The 16,270-nt window shown below is 52.3% G+C and overlaps 4 protein-coding genes across 4 annotated transcripts; 1 reads left to right on the top strand and 3 right to left on the bottom strand.

The window, feature by feature from the left end:
* Positions 1-1,173: 1,173 nt before the first annotated feature.
* Positions 1,174-1,923, top strand: A1O1_07665 (uncharacterized protein; the record flags this gene model as incomplete). Its single annotated transcript, XM_007728532.1, has 1 exon — positions 1,174-1,923. The coding sequence occupies one exon, from the start codon at positions 1,174-1,176 to the stop codon at positions 1,921-1,923; it is 750 nt and encodes a 249-aa protein (XP_007726722.1).
* A 6,277-nt stretch (positions 1,924-8,200) lies between these two features.
* Positions 8,201-9,415, bottom strand: A1O1_07664 (uncharacterized protein; the record flags this gene model as incomplete). The annotated part of the gene is made up of 3 exons (XM_007728531.1): positions 8,201-8,388; positions 8,477-8,800; positions 8,968-9,415. The coding sequence occupies 3 exons, from the start codon at positions 9,413-9,415 to the stop codon at positions 8,201-8,203; spliced, it is 960 nt and encodes a 319-aa protein (XP_007726721.1).
* Positions 9,416-10,676: 1,261 nt separating this feature from the next.
* A1O1_07663 (uncharacterized protein) lies at positions 10,677-13,460 on the bottom strand (the record flags this gene model as incomplete). Its single annotated transcript, XM_007728530.1, has 2 exons — positions 10,677-11,569; positions 11,624-13,460. The coding sequence occupies 2 exons, from the start codon at positions 13,458-13,460 to the stop codon at positions 10,677-10,679; spliced, it is 2,730 nt and encodes a 909-aa protein (XP_007726720.1).
* Positions 13,461-14,467: 1,007 nt separating this feature from the next.
* A1O1_07662 (uncharacterized protein) lies at positions 14,468-15,664 on the bottom strand (the record flags this gene model as incomplete). Its single annotated transcript, XM_007728529.1, has 1 exon — positions 14,468-15,664. The coding sequence occupies one exon, from the start codon at positions 15,662-15,664 to the stop codon at positions 14,468-14,470; it is 1,197 nt and encodes a 398-aa protein (XP_007726719.1).
* Between the last annotated feature and the right edge of the window lie 606 nt (positions 15,665-16,270).

Raw genomic sequence — 16,270 nt, 5'->3', positions numbered from 1 at the left:
AGAAAGCTTCTGGCTGAGGATAGAGTCATGCTTAGAACAGTTGACGATCGTGCTTTGGCTGACACTGACCATAACCCTGATCGTGACAACGACCGGTATCAGTTGTAGCATGGGGATCATCGTTGTAAGGTTTGGATCATGACCAAACCGACACGTCTCATGGAGATAGGAATAACAGTCAGGGGAGAATGAGATCAGATCAGTAAGGCAGTGTTGTAGCAAAACATGTCGAGACACCTAAGCAACCTGGTAGAACAGTTAGAACACCCTTGAATCAACCTTTCTCGGGGCCATCATGCGAGCCGACTCAACCATGCGGGACAGATGCGGACGTAACGAAGGCTCCGACCGTCAAGCCTCAGGCAGCCGAATTCTAGAAACGGGGTATCTTAGAAAGCACACGGCCGAAACGACGGCAGGGCGTACTGTGTCAAGCGGGAGCGTTGTTACGGACAAGGACCAGCCAGCGAGCCAGGTCCAGGTGGTCAGCGTCATCAGCGATTTCTCAGCCTGCCAGTGCGAGACCGGGCGGCTGTCACTGTACTGACCGACCGATGACACTGCAGGCACCGATGACTCGAACCGCACGTAGGGCGGAGAGATGGTAAACCCGAGAAGTTGAAGCGGGCGTGTCTTTTTTCCTCAGCCCCGTACACCGGAGACAAGCTGTACGATGAGCCCAGGGAGCTAGGCCCTGCAGAGTTAGTAGGGCGAGGAGGGCGAAGGGCATGCTCGCATCTCACTCTTTCTCACGCTCACCCTCGCACACCCACCCTGGTCCGGATTCGGGTCCCACACCTCCCTTCCTCCTCCCTCTCGGCCTTTACGCATGGCCCCGGCTCCATAACTCGCTTCTCGCGTTCGTTTCTTACTCAGGCACCTCCGTTTTCTGTAATGGTCATCAGAACGTGAACGCGGATGGATACTTTCTGACCCATCCACCCTTCCGCTTAACTCCATCCACCGTGCGTTTACAAAAGAACCCGCATACCCTCCTCTTAAGCAGTCACTCTTCTTCTTCCATCATCCAACAACAGTGCAACCAACAAAGTCAACAGTATACATCCATGAACCCATAGTACACTTTGACTGGAAGCCTTCATCTGGAAGCCACTTCAACAACAAAACATCAACAAAACACCAACAACAACATTCACCCGCCAATCCACCAAAATGCCGTCCTCAATCAGCTTTTCCGCTGGAACCTCCACCAACACATCCAACAACTCCATCTACGCCCGTCCACAGAAGAAACAGAAGATGAGCATCACCCAGACCTACTTCCTCGCCCACAGTGCCCGCGGCAAGCTCTCGAAAGAGGCTTCCCGGCCTGACCATGACCTTCGATTGCTTGTTGGACACGCCAACATGCTCGACTCCCTGATGCTCGACCTGGCCAATGCCGAGCGAGAACAAGAACAATGGTTCAACAACATCGTCTCCGGCTCTTCCGGCGCCGAGGAACAAGAGGAGAAGAGTCGAAATGGACACATTGAAACCATTGTCGAGGAGCCCGAGTCCGATTGGAAGGTCGAAGATGCAGAGTCCACCGACGACGAGTCCGAGGACGAGTATGAGAAGCCCATCACCAACATCACATCTGTCGAAGTAGACTCCGATATGGAGGATGACGACGAGACCGAGGAAGACCTGACACTCACTCGAACGGCCTCTCGACATTCACCGCCCGAGCTCAGCCTCGACACCGACTCGTCGGACTCAGACGACGAGCAAATGCCTCCCTCACCTCCGGCAACCACCATGGAGGTGATGAGTGAAAAGCAACGACAGGCCATAGCCACCACCTCGTACTATGACGCCAAAGACAACACGTCGCTATCACCCGCCGAATCCGAAACCCTGGAACAACAGGGTTTCTATGTACCGTCAAGGCAACAGCCGACCATAATCGCTGCCTATTAGAGCAGGTTGATTGACCGTCCCTTGATGACCGTTTCAGCGAAGTGATACCCGAGCGTTTTTGAGCGAATCTGGCATCTCGACAATGTCTTTACGAGCATGGTGTTGTGGGCTTCATGTTTACATTTTGGAGAAAAAACACGATTGGGAGCAATCCAAGGAAATCACTCCGGTGTCTCAAGCATCCAAACCCCGAAGCATCCTCCTCCAGACTTCACTGCGGACCTGGTAGTCGTGGCATCAAGCCAGCACAGGAAAGCATTGGAGCTCTCGTGGTTGATGTCGTTGGGTTTGGACGGTTGTAGCTACGGGGGGATGAATTCTACAAAATCCTGACTCTACTCTTATGTACCATTGCAGATAGTTCTCCCTCTCATCTGTTTGAGGTTGAGATTGAAAATCATATTGATCTGATACAAAACAAAAAACACTCTTCTGCTCTTCTATCTTCATACCTTGCGTATCCAGTCGTTCCGGCCATGGTGTTTGGTCCTTGTTCGTGTTTACTGTCTTCTGTTCTGTTCAGCTGTGCTAACCTCTGTCCCTACCAAAATCCCCACATGACACACGATGGGGCATCCTGCCTGCCACTAGGCTGAAGTTGAGTCACGGCTGATCACTAAACCAGCCCTAACCGCTCCTAGTAAATTTCGCAAGGGTCTTGAGGCGGCCCCGGTGCAAAAAATCCCATCGTCCGTCGCTCGGATTTGCGGCTTTTGTGGCAGCCGGGCCAGCCGTACGGCCGAACAAGCTGGAATTCAGCTGGACTCTCCCAGAAGATCCGTGGCCCCAGCAACTTAAGCTGTAGCCGGTTAGGTCTAAGTCTCGATCCAAATTCAATCAATCATTTTTCTTCAAAAGGGCCAGGGTCGAGACTCTCGGAGACAAACTAGTCCAATCGCATTATTGAAACGCTCAGGGCAACCACTGGCAGTGGCAGCTGCGGCCAGGCGCTGGTTAGGGCGGCGCGGCAGGGCAGGCCAGCTTTCAGGCGGCCGATTGCTGATTTTCGGGCCCGAACGACTCTTTTGCTTAGGTCCGTTGTGTCTGATCTGATCTGATCTGATCTGATTTTGATCGTTGCATGGCAGGTGAACGTTCATCCCTTTATCAATTATCGATTATTGATTGTCATCCACACAACTTGTCACATCAGTGATTAAGAGTTACGGCCTGAGCGATTTCAACTCTGCTGTTTCGATGCACTAACATATCGACTTTGTCGAGGCTGGTCACCTGGACTACTGAGGTCCTCCAGCCTCGGCTCTCGGCGATGTTAGTGAACACCAAGGGCGGAAACAAAGGGTCCTCCCAGCGACCAGAAGACCTTGTGGACTGTGAAAATCTTAGGTGGAGTTTCCCTGGAAGTGGAATCCCGCTGGCTGGGTGAGGGTTTTGTGCAAATTTCAAGTACGAAACGAACGAGTGAAAAAAAAAGTATCTCTTCCAGCCGCGCTTGCGGGGCTGGCGTTTACGTTTCGTTTATTCCCGTTACCGCCCTTCCGCGCAAAAAAAATTGACTTGTTCTCTTCTGTACGGAGCCTTTGCTTTTCGTCCGGTCATGAGGAAACAGAACTGCGCTGTGGGGACACTTGAAGAGTACCTAGGTATCGATGGCGACGGACACTATTGCTATGGATGTGGGCAATAGGAAACAGGAAATAGGAAATCAAAAGGTGTGAGTTGCTTACGGTGAGCACCTGGTACGAGGACAGGGTGTCTACACGTTTGTCTCAAGCATTTCCTACCTGCCTACCTAGGTACCTACCTATTACCATTGATGAGTTGATTGGCTTACTGTCTCGGATCCGCGGTTGGCGGCAAACTGCAGGTGGTAAGGCGCGCTTGGGCGGTCGAAGGAGAGTAGCAAAATCGACTGTCATTATTATCGGGCTGATGACTGATCATGGTCGGGGTTAACGGGCTTGACGGCTTAATAATAATAATAATAAATGACATCCCCACCACTGCAGCATGTCAAGTTCTCCATTTCATCATCTTAAAAATCAGGGATGTTGCACTGTGGTTTAAGTTGGGCTGAGACTTGCTCGCATAAGCACCTGTGAAAGTCTGCATTTTGATTTCCAATTCTCTTGGGGTCCCCAGTCTCTTCTCTTTGTTTGCTTTGCTTGCTTGCTCTGGAATATGCAGGATGGCACTCACTTCCTGGAAACCCACCGATCATGCCAACCGACTCCCGTGGAAAGCCTCGTCTGTGCAAATCTAGCGACCTTTCCTGCACATACTTTCATAGGATTGCAATGTTCTTTGTTTGCAAAATCTAAGGTTTAGCATGTGCTCGATCTCGGTGTCTTTTATCATATGCAGCTCGACAACGTAGGTATGTTCAAGGGTTGTAATCATTCATGCTGTTTGCACCGTTTCACCTTTGTCTTTGTGATACAGGATTTACCCGCGTCAGTCAACTCCAGGCGTACTTCTCGGGTCAGGCATACACTACGCATCATCCAATCCCATGTGGAATGTCTAGACGGCCCATACGAGGCCTCATATCTGCAATCAACTCCATGATCATGTGGCTGTCAGGCGCACCGTCTGCCCAACAATGGTTGTGGTAAGTGTGCTGGATCTGTGCCCCGTGTGTGCTGTCGAATCATGGACCAGCGATTGGCAGGCATATGGAACTACCATACTCTCAGGCCCTTCTCGTCAGGCCCAGCTCCGTTCGCTCTTTAGTGGTCGACCCGATTTCCGTTCACTTGGTCATCGGTGAGATGGTTTACGCTTATAGGGCCTCACTGTTTGGGCTCCAAACGCTGTTGAGCCTGGCAGCTTCGGCATCTGAAATCTGAGCTTGGGGCTAAAAGACAAAGAAAGGGGATCCATTTGCGTTGTTGAGGCGATGATTGCTGTGTCTGCACACAGCATGCGATAGGAGCAGGATCCTCAAGGCAGTGGATTTTCTCGGTCGTCATAATGCTCCATGTTGGGAGAAGAGCACACTATGTCAAGATGACGGACGACCAAAGTTGGAGAACTTCTTTAGCTAGGTGAGAGATCTCTCGTACATGCTTGGGTTGTCGTTCAAGCAACTGCTCGCCGCGCTCTTTCGTCTGAGAGGATGCTGTTGTCGGTCGCTTAATCGTGGCAGGGCCCCGGGACTGTCCAGACTAGCTCTTCAACCCGATCAAGCCAGCAGACCAACGCAAGCCGCGTTCCATCATCACTGCTTGACCACATTGCCCTGACCCTCCACACCACGAATGGTGTCCGCCGATCCTGCTCGGTTGTCCGGCAAAGGGGGCATCGTCGGGCAACGAGAACCAACAATCCTTCAGGACATTTGTCCACCAGGATTTGGGACCCTATTGGCCATTGGCTTGACAACCAGGTAGGGTGGGAGGAAATGCCTCTCGCACACACATTGGTCCCTTCTGGTCACCGGGCGAGCAACCGTCATCGCGTGTGTGTTCAGCGACCTCAGCGAGATTTGCAGAAGCACCCCGACTATCCGCACCGTTGCTGTCTGCACCACCCCACTATACCGGGGTTGAAAGGCGGCTCGAAAGCGGTCCACAGCTCGTTGCCGCTGAAACGAACCCGTGACCTTAATCACTCTTCCGACGGGAGCCGGTCGAAACCTGAAACTCGTCCCTCGTGACCTTGGGGTCAGGTCACGTGCAACCTCGCTCTTCCTCGGCCCCGTTGAGCCTTTTGAATGTACGATGGATCTCTTCCGTTAGGGAGTTATGATGTCGTAGTCTCCTCCCATATCCAGTTTGCCCATCGACTCTTCCTATGAACCCTCCCGAGTCTCTGCTATGTGCTACTTGAGTCTTTTTCGTCGGTCGGTCCCACCGGTATGACCTCACTGAGCTTCACAGGCCGCAATGGAGCCAGACTCTCATATCTTCTCCATCGACGGTGACTTGCACCCCATACTCCCAGAAGCCGTTGCTTGACGACCGACTCGAACCAACGGCACCAGATAGTGTCCACTGTGGTACTGATGGCTGGGTGGCTCATGTCATGGTCACGAAAATCATATGCAGAACTGGAAGGAGAATGTCGCCACCTGGCTGTGCCTCCTGACACCACAATCCTGAGGTGGGGGTTCCGACCAAGCTGTCCCTCGACTCGGCCTTCTCGCGTCAATACCAGTTCATCAAGAAAAAGGCAGGCGACCCGTGGCAATCAGGGCGAGGAAAACGCGTACGATCTTGTGCGCGCCTGTAACCCGTTCACCCGAATCATATATCTTGCGGTCTCCGATGAATGTGGGCGGCAAGCAGTGCTTCCTCGATAGGACCAGTCTTATCAGTCGCTGTCCCGTGGAAGGGTATGGTCCTTCGCTAAGAGCTCAGCAGCGCATCACAAGGGAGCAGACATCATCGCTGACTGAGCTGCCTATCATGCACCTTCTGTGGGCGAAAGGGGGAGCTGCTGGCGAAGCCGTTGTTGCATCAACTCTCCATGCATATTGCATCAGGTTTCTTGTGGATTACATGTAAGTTATGTCTCTTGATGACCAATGCCTGGGCTTATCCAACCGCTTCCCGAAAACGGAATATGCCTAAGCTACCATGGCTGGAGTTTGTCGTGGCAGCCCCGGTCCCAGGTCCACGGCAAGTGTATGCAGCATGCAACAGTCGTTGTAACTTCAATGGGAGTGCTCCGGAAACACACGATGTTGTGGTCCGCAGACGGAGATGTCACGATCATGCATCGTACATCGAGCACCATATACCATGCACAAGCACGTCGCTTGGTAAGTGTTAAGCTACTGCAGCATCATCTCCAACTTAGCATATCGTCCATTTCGTCGGTGGCACGTAAGTTGTTTCTTTTCACATTCTTCCCATGTGCATGATGGAATTCTCAGCATCTGCACCAGAGCTGTACCTCCGTGGACAAAGTGGACAAAGTGGACAAAACATATTACCTCGTAGTCAGCCTTACGTGTGCAGACATTAATGACTTACAAACTGGGCAATCGATACAGCCGTGATCAGTCTCAACAGCCAGACTCTTTGTCAGGCCTTCAACTTCAGCCAACGGTCCTGGAGCAGCTCTCCTGCTCTTCTCCACATTCTTCAGAGAGCCACCTGAGCATTGATCGTAGGAGGCTGCGGAACAGCTACCTATACTTTTCTTGTCCCCAATGACGTATTTCTTCATCATGCACTGCAGACTTACTGTGAAGCCGGTATCTTGGCAAATTGTCCAGAACCAGTTTCCTAAGTATGCGGTGTGAGCGAGCTGGCAAGAGAGACAGGGGAAGTGATTGAGCAATCGACACTGCTTACCACCAGCGTCAGGTCCAACCGATTGTTCGCTGACCTCACTCCTCCCGCAGACACAGTTTTCCTTGGAAGAAAGTCCGATCAGGCTGACCATTTGGGAAAGATGCAAGAATGGGTCATGATGTCTATTGCTGTCGAAGATATCGCCGAAGAGGAGAGAAGAGACGCTTGCCCTCGAAAAGATACTCAACCTATCCCGATGGCAAGACCGCTTGTTTCAACTGCGTCAAACCCAAGAGTCGGGTATGTGTATGTTCATCAAGCCAGCGAGGTTCCAAATTCCGACCGAGGATTCCCCAAGCCATCTTCGAAGATGAACACCAGGGCTAGATAGAGATGTGGCTGAACGAAACGTCAACTAGCTATATATGCATGGCCCTGTCATCTGCTCTTTTAACATCATGTCAAACATGATAGTTCACACTGGACGCAACAAAGAAAACACCTCTTCGGATTCGGCAGGTGGAGCCGACTTGGAACCCAGATGCAGTGCCGAGTATCAAAGACTCTCTGCGATGCCACCCTGTCCTTCTTGTATCAGTCACTCACGCTCAGGTTGCCGGACAAGGGAGGTTTAGAGGATATTGACATCAAACCGGGTCTGCCAGGCAGGGATCAAGGCTTTCTTCGTCTTGTTCACGACACAAGCATATAGAACCATTCGCTCGCTGACGCTACGTTCCTGTCCCGATTATGATCATTGAAGGGCTGCTCCACCATCTGACCCACTGTGTTTCCTGTCAGAAGTCAAAAGGACGCCAGATTGTCAATGCCCATCATGGATCTTCCAGATGTTTATGATATATAGGTCTTTATGATGAAATCGCGGAACCCCTATACTAGTAGGTACAAGCAATGCTCTTCTCAATGCGAGATCTGCCTTGAACCCTCCTCAAAGCCCCATCTCCTTGTGATCCTTTTGATCTTGAAAATCGGATTCATATCTCCTCAATCGGTAGTCGCTTGGGACGTGGTCTGACTTCAATTATTTCTATGAGAATGACTTGGTTCAACTTTCAAGCGTGGTCGATAGGCGACGGCCCAACGCCAAGATCGATCGTATAGACATACAGAGGCTTCTGGATCCAGCTCGATCCGTTGTTGAATGGCGTGCCACGGTTCAACTGGGCAGCTGGCATCCATAGTTTGCCATCGGTGTCGATCCACATGGCATCTACCCACAACAACCGGGAGTCTTGAACCACTAGAGAATAGTTAGTGTGTATACACCATCAGCGACCATACTATCAGTCTATCACATCAAGGGGGAACTCTGAATGAGGGAGTCGTACATGTAGTCCATGTGCCGTTCGGCGCTATCTTGATGATCGCCTGTCTGTTAGTGTCGCTGTTGTAGATGTTTCCTTCGGCGTCGATGTCGGTGCCGCCGGTAGACGGGGTCAGGGCATACGGTTCGGGATACTGGGCAAGCACGCTGGCGAGGGAGGAGTTGTAGAAAGCCTCGTTGGTGGGGTCGTTCTCGAGAACACGTCTGGCTTGGCTGCTGTCCAGGTCGAGCACAATCAGCGCTGGGGCGCCGGCGTCGGTGATGTAGGCGAGGCCCACTGCTGGGTTGAACCGCACGTCGTCAATAAGGATGGTTGCGAGAGTGACGTCTGCATTGGTCTTGGGTCAGCGACTCAGCGGGTTGTTATGTTTACACAAAACAGGCTAGAGAATGGACTAGAAAACAGTCTTTCTCTTGCCCTCGTGTAGGTAGCACTTTTCGATCCTGCAAAAAGGGATTCTTCTCAAGAATGCAATGGTATGATCAACGACGTACTGCCGAGATTGTAGACTCTAGTCACACTGTCCGTGGTCAGATTCACTTGCACCAGTTTCGGTCCGTCTGGTAGAATGACCGGCTCTCCGAACCCCGGAGACCCGGTATCGACAAGCCACAATGTCCCGTCCGGTCCGATGCGCTGCGAGTTGGTGCGGACCAGGTGCGTTGCTGGATCTTTGCCGCCTGCGTACGAGTTCCATTCTTGGTTGGGATATGGCGTGGGACTGCTACCGTTGTGCCACTCGGCAACTTGGGGCCCTGTTGAACCGTCGACGCGAGCATATAGGACGAATAGACGGCCGTCTGGCGTCGTGCTCACACCATTCACCGGATGCTGGAGAGTGAGCGCCACCTGCACGCGCGGGTTTTGTGCTGCCAGCGCGGTAGAGGTCAGACTCGGCTGGAGGAGCAAGGAGATGGACCAGAACATCGCAATCACCTTCATTTTTGCGTATTTCGAGATATGGTGTGCCCCAACGGTGTGCAAAGAGTTCCGCTGGTGGTTCAGGTTAATAGATTATCCAGCGCAATACTGGCACCCAACGAGTCCGGCACACGAAGTGTTCAATCGATGTTAGATAAAGTACCTCCATGTCCGAGGGCTTCATGCATCAATCTGATGACGTTCCCAGTCCCGCGAAACCCCTCACAACGCGGAGTCGGTAGCACGACGAAGCGGAGTGCATTGCATGCTATTAGCCGGCATTCAACTCATATTGCTTGTGAAGGTCCGTAGTGCTTGCGGGCATTGATTGATCAGTTCAGGAGTTTGTCCGGATGGAGATGATCGACAGGCCGGTTTGACATGCATAGACGGCGCTCGCTGAGTGCGGAGTGCCGATCAAAACCCGTCGAGACTTGAGAGCAAACGACAGCCTTGCACTATGGGGACTGGGGTCTGACACCGAGGTGCCCTGGATCATGCTGCAAATTTGAAGTCAATCTGACCACGGTGAGATACTTGCACAAGGGTGTTGCATTTGAAGCGAGAGTAACGGGAAGAGGTAATTCACATCGTCATCCGAGAATGGTGAAAGGATTCCAGACACGAGGAAGACTGACCAAAGTCTCCAAAGAACGTCAATTTAAGTCTTTAAGACTGGCCGCTACTGACGCCCCTCAATCTCCTTCAGTTGACTTTGCCGCGAGGCTGTGCCCCCTATACTGCGATAACTAGTATTATGTAATAAGCCGCATCTCCAGTGGCTACCTTAGAACGATATGCGAATCTATCCGCCTTAATAATGGCCATCTTCAGACTAGTATATGTTCGCTGCTCAAAGGTTTGTACATACATGTATAGGCAGGTGTGCCACGCTGAGTCTCCCTAGGGAAGGTCGAAGTCTCGCCCAGACAGAATCAACAAGGTCCTTACCAGGTATGCTTCTCCGTATCTGCGCATCGATGACCCAAGTTGGAAGCGATATGTCTTTCGCGGTTGAGAGCCTGCTCCTGTCCCTGTGCGACCAGCCAATGTGTCATCGTCTCCGGCTGAATTGGCTTGCCATCTATCGTCTCGGCCATGTCGTTTTCTCATTAACGTAATTTCATTTCTTCGTGCACTCATGGTTTCATTCATGGCAAGTTAGTCGTTATCACGTCAATTAACATCCATTTTTCGTCGTCTCGTCAAAGAGGGGGAAGCGCAAGATCATTTTTTAGCTCCATGCTCGCAGTGACAGTCCAGCTGGAAAAAGCATGGAAATTCAAACGGGCTCTTTCGGACTTGGGCTTCCCGAGATCGACCCCCGCGGCGATGACTGTAATTGCAACTGCGGGAATCGCTCGGTAAGACGTCTGAATAGGGACACCCCTCCGGTGTCTCCAGGACTGACACTGCGCGAGCTATGGGTCCTCGTGTCAACCGGGACCGTTAGTCTAGCCCCCGGCCTCAGAGTATCCGCTCCGTTCGAGACGCTGGTCGGTGGACTTGTGCTCGGCGAAACTGGCGAAGCGTTAGAGCTGGACTTGTAGTTATTGTGAATCGTCGTTCCGTTCGACTCTTCCGTTCGCCATTGTGTCGACCAGTCTTGCCGGTGCTCCTCTGCTTCGTCTATTCGCCACCTCGTTGGACTGTAGAGCGGCTCCTCGAATTTGATGGTGCTGGACCGAAGACGTTGACGGTTGAGCTCGCCCATCTCTTCAGAGTAGGTCGGCAGTCTCGTCGTCGCTTCCGCATGCATGGCAGCATGAGAGGCACGTCTGGCCGCGCCGGGAAGATGACTGCTGAGCGTTTGAGACATGCGCCGGCTGGTGTCATGAAGAAATCCCTGTGGTTCTTGAAGGGATGTCTCAGCGCTCAGATCGTGAGATAGCCGAGTTTCAAGACTGGCGAAAGTGGCCGCCTTGCGAATAATGGGTCTTCTTTCCGTTGGGGGCGCAACCCTCCGCTTCAAGATCTTTTCCTTCAATCTCTCGGACCTTTTTGGTGCGGCCCGCGAGGTGAGTCGCGTGATGAAAAGACCTAGCGCAGTAAGCATCATCTTGAGTCCCTCGCGGCTGTTGACGACCAATATGAGCAGGTACGTAGGGATGCATATCCCAACTGTCGTGACAGCAAAGGGAAGATAAGAGTCCTCGGGAGGCATGTTCGTCATCCCTGTTGAATAATCGGTTAGCATAGGATCCTCATCTTCTCGAGGGCGAGGATTACCATAAATTGATGTCACAAAGGTCAGCGGAAGGAAGAACAAGGTCACCAATGTCAGAATGCGGATGTTGTAACCTTGGTCGACGGTGATCTTGGCCATACTGACAGCCTCTCGACTCTCCAGGACGGATGTACCACTGAACAGCCATTCGCGAAGCCCTCTGATCTCTTTCTGCTGCTGTTGAAACGTCCTCAGTACTTCCTCTAGCTGAGCGATTTCTTTTTCGAATTGCCTCCGAGTATGGCACAATTTCCGCCTCCAGTTACTGTAGCGGGATGACTGATCTTTTGTGCCTGGGAATAGCGTTTTATGCTCTCCTGACCAAACTTCGTCTGTGAATGTTTCCTTGTATGCAGCGATCATGGCCTTGATCTCATTACTGAGAAGTCCAAGGGTTTGAGATGCCCAGAAATAACGCCGTGAGTAGGTGTACTGGTCGTTCTCGAACAGAAGTTCATCTCGTAACGCACTGTCGAAGATAGACCGCTTGGGTGGAGTGGCGAGCAGCTGAATCTTTGAATGAACCTCTTTAAATCTTCTCACGCCGTCTCGATATTCGGATAGTAGGGAGGAGAGGAAGGCATCGGGCCCATTGACATAGTGATGGTTGTGTTCGTGTATATCGACACTGGAGTTCCAATCTGGAAAACACTGCAAAGAAAGTACATGCCAGGGCGCGAATGGATCGTAAATGTGCCCAACAATGGCTTTTCTCTTGCGAGAATTACGCCGTAGAGTGTGACTTGGCCTGCCCGCTAGTGATAGGGCAACCACTGACGAGCATGTTGACAAAGGAATATGTCCTTCCTGTGGTTCCAGATTGTCATCGTGACTCTGCCAGGGGAGGGGAGAGCGTCCTTCTCCTACAATCGTGTGATACTTGAACACAAAGACGATGGATCTCTGCCGGCGCGTGTCCTTTTCGAGATATCCTTTGGTGATGGCTTTGGTGTGAGTGTGGTCGTCGATGAGCATACGATAGATCGAGTCCATATCGAAATGCTCCTGCATTGTGAGGTGCAATGCGGCAAATAAAATTGATGGGGGTTCCCGAACGATGATAATGCGGCCCACGGCTTGCCTCCGGTTCGCATCACAATTGATACTCTTCAAAGCTTCCCAAGTAGCCAGCGGGCCTTCATCTGAATCACCTCTGCTGAATCGCAAGGGGGCACCATCAGCACCAACATGATAAATGTCTGCATGCTGATGGTTAGCATCTGTCTGATGATGTCTGTCCTTTAGGAAGATCCCATTGGATAGTAGCCCAATGTTTCGCAGGAGATCTCGGAGGAGGTATTTGCTGTAGATGTCCCACGGGTGTGCCTTGAGGTGCTCGATCACATCGTCCTCGGTAAAACCCCTGGGCGGAAGCGTGTCTTGTACAAAGAAGGACTCGTCGTCTTCGCTATCCGAACTTCCATCTCCCGTTAAGATGGAATCCTTGGGCAGAGGCGTGTTCGGGTGATGCTCTTGCTCTAGGATATAAGTGCTGGGTGCTGTTTGATGACTGGATACACTGGGCGATATCCTGGGGGACGGCCATTGACCGGAAGCCTGTAAATGCAGTCCGTGAGGGGGAGATACCAAAGGACGGGTCGTGAAAGTAGGCACAGAAGCGGGCCTACTAGGCTGAGAACCAAGAGCCTGACTCAGTGTCTCGTGCACCTTTTCGAAAGTTGCAAGATATGCAGTTCGATCAGCCTCGAGTTGTTCGATCAATCGGAGAATTGTCTCGTTGTCGACGGCCATCTGCGGCTCAGGTTGTTCAGGAAAGCAGCCATCGACAGAGCATGGCGACGGAGGACTCGAGGGAAACAGAGGGTCGTCGGGGGTCATCTTATAGTGGGCAGGATAGGCAGCACGAGGCTGGACAATTCCGCACCATGATGCAGCCAAGGACCGGACTCAGACGCCGGGGAAGTAAGGGGAGGCCCCGAGTGGGGGACGTAAGGCAATCCAGCACCGGCGTGATGCTTTTAGATGCACAACAATGGGTCTGGAAGGAGTCATGATAACGCATCTGCTGGTTCAAATACAGAGGACTAGCAAAGAAGCCCTGGAATTGGTAGGTCTGGTGGATCGGACTGGGTTAGAGGCGAACTAACGGTGGTATCGCGGCTGACGGTCCGTTTCTCATGCCATCAAGCGGATAAGTGAGGTCTTGGAGAGCCGCACAACATTCATAGAAAGGCTCCAAGCCCTGCAGTGGTTGACTGATAGGTGTGGTCTGGAGATCAGAGAAGCTAGGAACGAGATTCGACTGCAGTGAAAGCGTGAAGCGTGAACAGTAGAAAAGCCGAAAGAAGAATCAATTAAAAGTGCGGAGGAAGCGATGTCGCTGCCTACTAGTACCACGAAGTACCACGTAGTACTATATTCGTCAAGCTCGTCCACTGCAGAGACCGGCAACTCTTCCTTCGCCCACTCACTGATCCTTGACCCGCTGCACTGCGCTGTCTCCAATTCCCTCCACCGAGTCATTCCTCGCCTCGAACTCAACTCGGAAGACACCCTAGCGATACGCCTGCTAATTGCTGGGTCGGTGGACCCTGCATATCCTCTGCGCCATCTTCAGAGTCGACCTCATGGTGCTGACCCGTGGGGCAAAAGTCTTTGTTGTCAGCGCGAGGACACAGCGGGATCACAATGCAGCCAACGTTGGAGTGGCCGAGGTCATTGCCCGTCAAGAGCCTACCGAAGCTTTACAAGATACGCGCACTGGAGAGGGCGGGTATCTATATTTCCATGTCCTTAGCTATGCCTATAACTCCAGCTCCATATATGCGTCTATACAATGTAGGCAACGTTCCCTTCCCCACCCGATTCAGAAGGTGTTGGGCCGTCTATCTCTTCTGTGATTGCAGACCAATGTTGGCTGTCATCTCTTCGTCACCGCCGTCACCTTGCCCAAAGACATCTTCGTCATCAGTCGGCTCATCATGGTATTCCAATCGCTCGGGAGGAGCATCGTCGAAATAGTCCATCGCGTCATCGTCTTGGGCCAACGTGTTCGCAGCCACTTGTGCTTCAGGATCGTCGCTAAACTCGGCTGGAATATGGCCGGTCCTTCGCGTGCTATCCCGTATGCTGGCCGCTTCTTCCGCTTCCAGTTCCCTTGCTCGAGCCATTGTTTGCCTGTAGATGTACAAGCCCACGCCAATGCCCACGACGGCACCTATCCCAATGCTGCTGTAGTTGACAGCGCGATCCGCGAGGGTCATTTTCTCCCTGGTTCGTGCAATCACCGCCAACCGACTACCAATAAAGACATGGATGAGCAACTTGGGCGTCACCATTGCCGTAGCCAAGGCGTACATCCCAGGGTGGACGGTGGGGAATGTTGACATTGCTCCGTTCGACAAGGAATAGGGGAGAGGGCAGAGTCGGATCATGCACAGCAGTTTCAACCCATCATGCTTCAGGATCAGGGTAAATGCCGCGAACCGTTTGTCGTGCGCCACCATCCTCTCCACCCATTTGCGCAGCAGCGTCCTAGAAACCAGAAAGGAACAGAGTGAACCCACGATTGTGGCCGTGGCCAGAATCAACCATCCTTCCCAGACTCCATACACGAACCCAGCGGTGGTGCCGCATGTCGAGTAGCCAATGATGGGCGGAAATGCGGTGAGAAATGTCAACGACCATAAAATCGTCCATCCTCCAGGAGTATGCTTCCAGCGTTCTGCGACAGGCTCCAGCAGGCCGAAGATGCGTTCATTAAATATCAGGAACAGGATGAGAAGGACGTGGATGACGACGAAGCCAACACATGCCAGCACCCGCTGCACGGGGGTCATCTTGCGCCAAACGGCTTGTACACGACGCCGTATCTTCTCTGCATTGTTGATCAACTCGTCCCGCCACGCTGTTGTTCGACTCGGCACAAACGGCGAACTTCTTCCTGTCGACAGCGACCCTCGGGGAGGTCTCCAAGGAGTAAGGAGAGAGGCGCGAGGAGAATCATCGTCAGACTCTGGCAGGGCGACCTGAGTCGGCGGGGTTTTGTCGTCCGACGAACTGCGAGGGAGAGCTAGAGGCATGATCGTAGAAAGGGAAAGCTGAGTAGGAGGGCTCGGAGCATGCGGATTCTAGGGCAAGAGATGGTCGAACATAGTCGATGGACGGAGAGAGCGGCGCAGACTGATGAAGTGACGGTCTCGATCTGGAAACCGAGGATAGACTCGGCGAGTAGACAGCACAGGCAGATGTGAAAAGGAAACAGTAGCAGTCTTGGACGGAGTTATGACACGATTAGTGCTTTGTACAAGAATGTCAGCATTGAGCCCAGCATGAGACAGGCGGGCGAAACGGTGGATCAAAGCGTCGCCTGTAATTCCGGGTCCGTCCTGCAGTGGTAACAAACACATCAGATCATGACAGTCTTGACACCGATAATACAAGGTACGCATTGAGGTTGTCGAGTTCAAGTTTGCCATCTGGGAGCAAGTCCACTACTTATTATGCTGCACTACCAGTTCACTCAGGAAGGCACTCGGCCGTGGACACTTGCACCGGCAAGATGCGACCTTCTGAGCGCCTGTGACAGTGTGGCTGATACTTCTGCGTGCCTAAGGTACTACCTAGTAGGTACCTACTAGCACCTCGCTACCCACCTGTGTAGACTTATCTAAGATATCTTGCCTGTA

This window comes from Capronia coronata, assembly GCF_000585585.1.
Source record: "Capronia coronata CBS 617.96 chromosome Unknown acBCG-supercont1.7, whole genome shotgun sequence".
NCBI classification, from domain to species: Eukaryota; Fungi; Ascomycota; class Eurotiomycetes; order Chaetothyriales; family Herpotrichiellaceae; genus Capronia; species Capronia coronata.
The sequence above is the reverse complement of the archived record's forward strand: the minus strand, read 5'-3'. Positions and strand labels throughout refer to the sequence as shown.